The 7511-nt window shown below is 43.6% G+C and overlaps 1 protein-coding gene across 1 annotated transcript in view; it reads right to left on the bottom strand.

Moving 5' to 3' along the window:
• iars2 (isoleucyl-tRNA synthetase 2, mitochondrial) overlaps nt 1-6727 on the bottom strand; it is a 9743-nt gene extending 3016 nt beyond the window's left edge. Inside the window, exons 1-12 of the mRNA XM_010768056.1 lie at nt 6321-6727; nt 6010-6132; nt 5710-5863; nt 5490-5638; nt 5345-5394; nt 5138-5244; nt 4981-4990; nt 4721-4847; nt 4173-4266; nt 2066-2174; nt 1532-1634; nt 1270-1392 (exon numbers count right to left, since the gene is read on the bottom strand). Coding sequence (XP_010766358.1) covers nt 1270-1392; nt 1532-1634; nt 2066-2174; nt 4173-4266; nt 4721-4847; nt 4981-4990; nt 5138-5244; nt 5345-5394; nt 5490-5638; nt 5710-5863; nt 6010-6132; nt 6321-6587 — 1416 coding nt within the window. The 5' untranslated portion in view covers nt 6588-6727. The remainder of the gene's footprint in view (nt 1-1269; nt 1393-1531; nt 1635-2065; nt 2175-4172; nt 4267-4720; nt 4848-4980; nt 4991-5137; nt 5245-5344; nt 5395-5489; nt 5639-5709; nt 5864-6009; nt 6133-6320) is intronic.
• Nucleotides 6728-7511: the final 784 nt, after the last annotated feature.

Below are 7511 nucleotides of genomic sequence, written 5' to 3'. Positions count from 1 at the left end.
TTTGGGTACCCGAAAGGTTTCCCTTACCGAAAAAGGGTTTAAACCCTTAAGGGGGTAACGGGGGTAACCCGGTAAACCCGTTTTTCCGGGGGTTAAAAATTAAAAACCCCGTTTTCCGGTTTAAAAAATTTAAAACGTTAAACGTTTAAACGGTTTCGGACCTTTTTTTTAAACGTTAAAAAACCGGGGTTTAAAAATTTTTAAAAACGGGGTTTTTACCCCGGGGGGGGTTTAAAAACCGAAACCCCTTAAAAGTTTACCCCCGTTAAAGTTTCCCCGTTTAAACCCGGTTCCCCGTACCCCAAACGTACCCGTTTGGGGAAACCCTTTAACGTAAAAACTTTAAAACTTAACCCCCGAAAGGTTCCCCGTTACCCTTAAACTTTACCCTTAAACCCCCGGGAACCCCGGGTTTTCCCCGGTTTTACCCGTTTTAAACCCTTTTTTAAAACCCCGTTTAACCCGTTTAAACGTTTAACCCGTTTAACCCCTTTAACCCCGTAACCCCGTTAAAGGGTAACCCCTTACCGGAACCCGTACCGAACCGGTAAACCGTTAAACCTTTACGTAAACGTTTACGGGTTACGACTTTCGGTTAACCGTAACCCGAAACCCGTTTAAAAAAAACTTTTTTAAAAAACCGGGTTTCCGGGTTTTCCCCGTTACCCCTTACCCGTTTCCCTTTAACCCGTTCCGGTAACCTAACGGGTTAACCCGAAAAACGGTCCGTTTTAAACGGGTCGGTTTAAAACCTTTTAACCGTTAACGGGGTTTTTTCCGTTTCCTTAACCGACGTTTCCGGTACGTCGAAAACGGGTCCCCCCGGTACCCCGTACCCCCTTTCCCCCCCTTTTAAACCCCAACCCCCTTTTTCCCCCCTTACTTACTACCTAATAAACTTACCCCTGTCCGACCCCGAAACGGTACGGAAGTACGTTAACTCCTAACGGAAGTATTCCGTACCGTTACTAACCGGTACCCGTACCCCTTTCCTTCTACCTACCCTACTTCCTCCCTCGACTAACAAACTTCCTTACGAAACTATCGAACCACCAGTCGTTCTACGGCCCGGGGGGGGGGGGGTTCCTATATGTCTGCATTTCCCCCTTTTATATATACGATTTCAGGATTGGGGACTATTCGTCAAAGACTTTTAACATTTATCATATGGCGCATCTGTCAATAAATGTTCTTTAAACTAAAAATGAAGTCTTTCCTTATTGAAATAACGCAAGCCACTCGTACAGTGTCCATACCGCACTTTGGTACCTTGTTGATGCTGTCTCTGGCTGAGTTGAGAGCAGTTGGTCCAATCTGCACCTCAGAGAAGACGTTGGACTCGGCCACCCACCAGCGCAGCACATCGGCCCCGTATGCTGGCAGACTGGGGTCCTGGAGATGGAGGGACATTGAGAGAAGAAGAGTGCAGGACAAACACCAGGTTGTAAGTAACAAGGCTTATTGTTTAAGTGAATTAATAAAGGATGATATGAAGCTCAGTTCATCAGGGTGTGGTTAAAGTCTCCATTACCTCCCCTCCATTAATGACTTTATCTGGATCCACTACGTTCCCCAGAGACTTGGACATCTTGTCTCCTTTCTCAGTGACAGCAAAACCATGGACCACCAGAGCCCTACACACAAATGCAAAAAAAAGTTAGTTCACTTAGGTTAGTGTAAATGAACATTTTGAAAATGTGATTCTTGGCTATTCATCGCTATTCTTAGTGGTATAGCACATTTGTGTAAATGTAAGTGGCTTTGAATTAGTATTTCTGTGTATAATTTGATTATTGCTACATGCGGTACAATTGTGGCGTACAAGGCGTTGTCGCATATATTTAACACAAGTTCAGTTCATTGGTCATTAGTAGTATAACTTATTGTATTGGCTTCTGTGAAAGCTAGTGTTTTTGGAGCCTGACCCATGCTAGAGCCAAAAGTCACAGTATCTCAACCTCGGCTGCCTCAATGGAACATTCTTTGGCATTTATTCACATTACAAAGTCATTTTATTACATTTCAGTACATTTGTACCCCCACAGGGAGAGGACAGGACACTCACTTGTAAGGAGCCTTGTTCCTGACGGCCACGCTGGTGAGCAGCGAGGACTGGAACCAGCCTCCTATCTGGTCCTTCCCCTCCACATACACATCCGCCCTGCAGTCTGACTCTGCAGGGCGAGAGAAAGAAAATCTGTTACTCCCTTCTACTTAAAAACAAATAAAACAGTAAGTGTTGTCCCAGAGGAGAGAAATGTCTAGAAAAGACAAGAGAGAGCAGCCAGTGTTAGGGGGGGGGGGGGGGGCGAATGCAAAGACCACACTTTAAGGTGACCGTTGCTTAAGACTAGGGAAACATGCCATGTCCAAAACGCCCCTAAATTGCCTGTTTTTATTTCTTTAACTCAAGATTTCATATCTAAACAGTTATCTGACAAACAGGTGTTGCAGCCATGGCATCACAGGCAGAAACAAGTTTGAGCAAACGTCTATTTTGATCCTGAAGGAATCCACATACAAAACAAAGTGCAGAGTTTGAGCCATTCCTGGAAAAAGAAACAAGCTGCCACAAAGAAACAGAGGAGTGGAGAATCATGCTGTCCACTATCCATAAATACTCTTCACAGCACATTCAAATGCTCCATGAAGAGTATTAACTGAGTTGGACTAAATGTCCTTTTTCAGTGTTTAGGTACCACAGTTGTCTTAAGTGACAGGTAAAAGCAGTCTGAGCCCGGGAAACAGAGACAGAGTGTAACAGAGACATGTCAGAGGGAGGCGCTGCAGGCCTGTAGGAGGGGGATCATGTGACCTGGGACCAGAGGTTTGCGGAGCCGAGCGGGGAGCCAGCTGAGACGGGACTCCGCCTCCTCAGAGTCTCCCTCAGACTCCTCTGGAAATAACAACACAACCAGACAACTTTAAAAGGACCACCTTAAGGAGTCATTTGGTCTCGTATCCTATTTCCAAGGACAGAAAAAGAACCTTCTCATCTCAATTACGTCAGAAATATGTGTTATGGGTCCTTAAAAGATAGAGTGGAACCCTTTCTGCTGTAGATAAAAGACATTTATCTTGTTTTCATAGTTATGGAAGCTCCGAGAGGAAAGTGTAACAAATATCAGTTTTGTCTTTTGTGTTTAAAAAAATAATAATTTCATTGTATTATATCTGTGGGGTTGAAAATAAAGACATTTTTCCTTCTCACTGTAACAATACTCAGACAAAAAGTTTCAACAGGTGATTTTTTAAATGTATTTTGTCATTAAAGGTGGGGTAGGTAATTTTGGAGAAACCAGCTCGAGTGTGCTAGAATTTGAAAATATTTGTTACAGAGCCCCTCCTCCAACACACACGAACGTGCACATGACCAATGAGGGCACGAGATAAGTTTGTGCACAGATGGAAGGCTGACAGGCAGGTAGGCCATCCAGTTATTTTAGCCGGGCCGGCTCAGATGATTGGTCGTGCTTTTTACAGTACTAAGGCTTCCACAGATGACATTTTTTTATGTATTTGTTGTCAAAGCACTTNAGATATTCATTGCTATCGGGATGTTAAGAGCATTCCATGGAATATAACAAAAAGTGTTTCTGAAATAAATGACATACCCCACCTTTAAGTGTTTATTGTTGTAACAACAGCCACAATGGTACAAAATTATATTTTGTACCATTTCAAAGACAAAGGTTTAAAAAAATAATCCACCAGACATTTAGTTTCTCACTTGCCTCTCAGGGCCTCAATACATACTGGCACATTTGTGTAATGTAAGTATGATTTGAAGATTTAGGGCAAGATTAAGTTATGGTGGATATCTCAGGCACTGTATCTGCATTATAAATGTGTTCACTGATTTGATTTTCTTCTGTTCTACCAATGTTCAGTTGCAGACACCTGACCCTAGTGTGCTGAGGCTGCACTGCTTTATAATCTAATCTAATAATCCATGTGTGTGCTGCTTCTGCTTACAGTCCGCTTTCTAAAGCAGCTTAAGCAGCGGACAGTGTAAGGAGCTTTCTCTACAATAACACTAATGACAGCTGAGTTGATTAAAGGCGTTTTGCTGTTACCCTTAAATCACCCCAGATGACTGAGGATGAAAACATTGCCATACAATATCAAATTAAATGAATCTACTTGAACATGCAGGACAGATTTAGACGTACCTTCTAGTACTGCGGCCCATGAAGCGCCGCTGTCGAACCAGATGTCCAGGACGTCTTCTCCGCGAACGTAGTCAGTCACTGGACCTGCTTTACTCTGAAGAGACACACAGGGAGAGGCAGAGAATAAAAGGAGATTCATTGCTCACCTAGAGAAAAGCTATGACGACTGATGAAAATATTAATAATGAATAAATGTCAATGTCAATAAAAAATCAACAGCCAAATGCAAAAGGTTTAATGCCGAATGAGAGTCTTCTTTTGTTCAATCAAAATGTATTCAGGGATGTTTGCTTTTTCTTCTGGGCAGTAGAGTGGTGGCCAAAAACATTTTTATATTTGACTTAATTGATTTCAAACAGCTCAAAGTAATTCTTTCTACTCTTGACCAAAAGCCTTTAAAATAACATTAATAATGATATTTTATCATAGTAGAAAGGGATCTGCTTTGATGTATTACTGAGGCTTGTTTATCACAACTCGGCGCTCACTGTATTTTAACCCCCCCCCCACACACACACACACACACACACACACACACACACACTCACCTTCTTGAGCACCTCATCTGGCAGTAAATCCTCAACAGGAAGCTCCCACCAGCAGTCGCTGCCCTTTTCTTTGAACAGCTGAGCTATATGGGTCACTGTGTGTCTGCAGAGACAGGAGGAATGTTCACTTGTAAATAATAATAATACACTTTATTAATACAGCTACGACTTTTTAACAAAAGTTACAAAGTGCTTAACATGGTTTAACCAGATACAAAAAATCAAGATGACATTTATTGGATAAAATGTGACAACTATACCAATACAAAACTGACATGGAAATACCCGAAAGCAATATTTCAAAGGAACATTGTGTGTGTGTGTGTGTGTGTGTGTGTGTGTGTGTGTGTGTGTGTGTGTGTGTGTGTGTGTGTGTGTGTGTGTGTGTGTGTGTGTGTGTGTGTGTGTGTGTGTTACCTTCTAAGGCTATCCCAGGTGGCAGTGTGCTCAGGGGGAACGTGGTATAGATGGATCTGCTCACATGCTCAGGGTTGTACTCCAGCTCTGCCTCTGCCAGGGCCGTTCTAGAGAGGCAGGTAGACCGGGTTACAGAATCAGATATCGTGTTTGGATGTAAAAAAGAAGGCACGCGGCCTCTTCTACACATGCACACTAACTCAGTACCTTGTTGAAGGAGACCAGAAGACCGGTTTGTAGTCTTGGTAGATGAAACCCTGAAGATCAACAAAGGGAAAAGAATTAGACTGAGATGATAACAATTAAAACATCACACAGTATTTCCCTGTCGGTTTTGACAGTTTCTGCCCACCTTGCTGTGCATCTCCTGGAAGACCTTCAGCTGAGCAGCCTCATAGACCCCATCATACGTGTAGTAGCATTGGTCCCAGTCAGCCATCACCCCCCAGCGCTGAAAAGCAGCCTTCTGACGAGCTATGGCCCCCTCCGCAAACTCTCGTGCTAGGGAGGATAGAAACATTAGAGCAGCTGCAGATCCAACAACAGTCATCCGGCTTTCTGTCCGTCTTTACCTTTCTGTCTGATCTCCAGGGGGCCCAAGCCGCTGGTCCCCAACTCCCCAAGAGCCTTCAGCTCGATGGGCAGGCCATGGCAGTCCCACCCTGGGATGTAGTGGACCTGACGCCCCCTCAGCATCTCAAAACGGTTTCGGATATCTTTCAGGATCTGGACACAAACAAGACAGTGAAATTAATTATTACTTTGGCATTGTTTGAGTCATTGCCACCTGAAAGCTGCAACAAACGCAACTAGTAATTATATTTTTGCAGCATTACAGTATGAAATAAGTAAAACATGATATGAGTTATCACCTTATTGAGGGCATGTCCTACATGAGGGTCTCCATTGGCATATGGGGGTCCATCATGTAGGCAGAACTCCTTCTTGGCCTTCCTCTCTCTTTGCCAGGAGTACAAATCTGCAAATCCACACTCCTGCAAAAGTGTAGTTTTCATATTTCACGTGAAAACAAATAAGCATAATTCAAAGGGCGCTACCTGTAAGAGCACCAAACAATGAGTCAAATGCATGCATCCACACGTATAGAGAGGGATAGTAGTGAACCCTAAGTAGTGTAGAGGATTTTGGGACGTAGAGGGTCAGCCTAAATGGTTCGTTGTACCTGCTGAATCTGGAGCTCTCTGTTCAGCAGCTTCTGTCCGGTCAGTTTCATTGGGAAGTCAGTCCGGGGAAGGAGCACTGTGTCTCGGTACAGTCCCTGGGGAGAGCCTGTCTCTGCGGGCTGAGGGCTGCCCTCCCCCGGACTGACAGCCTGACAGCGGCTGGAGCTGAAGGAGAGAGCCCGGTGCAGGAGGCCGCCTCCCCGGTGTGACCTCCGTCCCCATCTCGATAGTGTCTGGCTTACTGCCGAAACCCGGCACAGCAGCATGGAGAGGTGAGGTAGCTCTGTATCCAAGCAAAAAGACAATTAATAACAAGTGTTGTTGTGACAATTTACTGTGCGAATTTATCTATGTGTCTACGTGTTGTCATATTCCGTCCTTCGTCCAATGCTGTGTTTCTTCCGGAAGAAATTAAGGCAAGGACAACTACGGAAAGCCAGTAGGATCAATATAAATCAATCGCATTTAAAACTCAAGTTGGACGGGCGGTCACTGGAATTCAATAAAATATGTAATGGTTTAAATGTGTTCCTATGCAGGAAAATTCACCTTCAAATGTATATTATTAGGAATAGTTCCCGTTACTGCACTTGGGTTTATCGATCCTGTCATTATACTGATCCGTTTGAGTTGTTTTACTTTGAAAGTATGTTTTACCGGAAGTGCACAAGATTGCAATCTTGAGAGTGCTGGCGAGCTTTCACTGCCATCCAGTGGTTACAATTAAAAACTAAAACTCTAGTCTTAAATAACTAAGAAAACGACACTTATTCCTACTATTAGAAATACTTATGCTATTAATACTGGTGGGTGGTTATTTTTTTTTTTTTAAATGTCACCACAACTTTGACTTTGAAAGTATGCTGACAAACAGCAGTCTTTCTCAATTCGACGAAATCACCAAATAAATCAGCCATTATCAATTTGTTTTATTTCAGAGTTGTAGCCTATACATACGTCTGTGCTTGACGCTTAACATATTTTCGACAGCACATGAATGCAGCACGGCCTCGGCTTCAGCAGGTGGCATTGAGTGGACAATGACGTCACCGGGGGTATAAAGCGCGCGGCTGCATCTCCTCTTTCACTCATCCCTTCACCTTCCAAAGGAACTGACCTGATTCGCGAGCCAGACTTCACTCACACTCCACAGCAAGATGAACAAGATGTGTCTAGCTTTCCTCGGAGGT

This window comes from Notothenia coriiceps, unplaced genomic scaffold, assembly GCF_000735185.1.
Source record: "Notothenia coriiceps isolate Sejong01 unplaced genomic scaffold, NC01 NC01_scaffold00005029, whole genome shotgun sequence".
In the NCBI taxonomy this organism is placed as follows: Eukaryota; Metazoa; Chordata; class Actinopteri; order Perciformes; family Nototheniidae; genus Notothenia; species Notothenia coriiceps.
The sequence above is the reverse complement of the archived record's forward strand: the minus strand, read 5'-3'. Positions and strand labels throughout refer to the sequence as shown.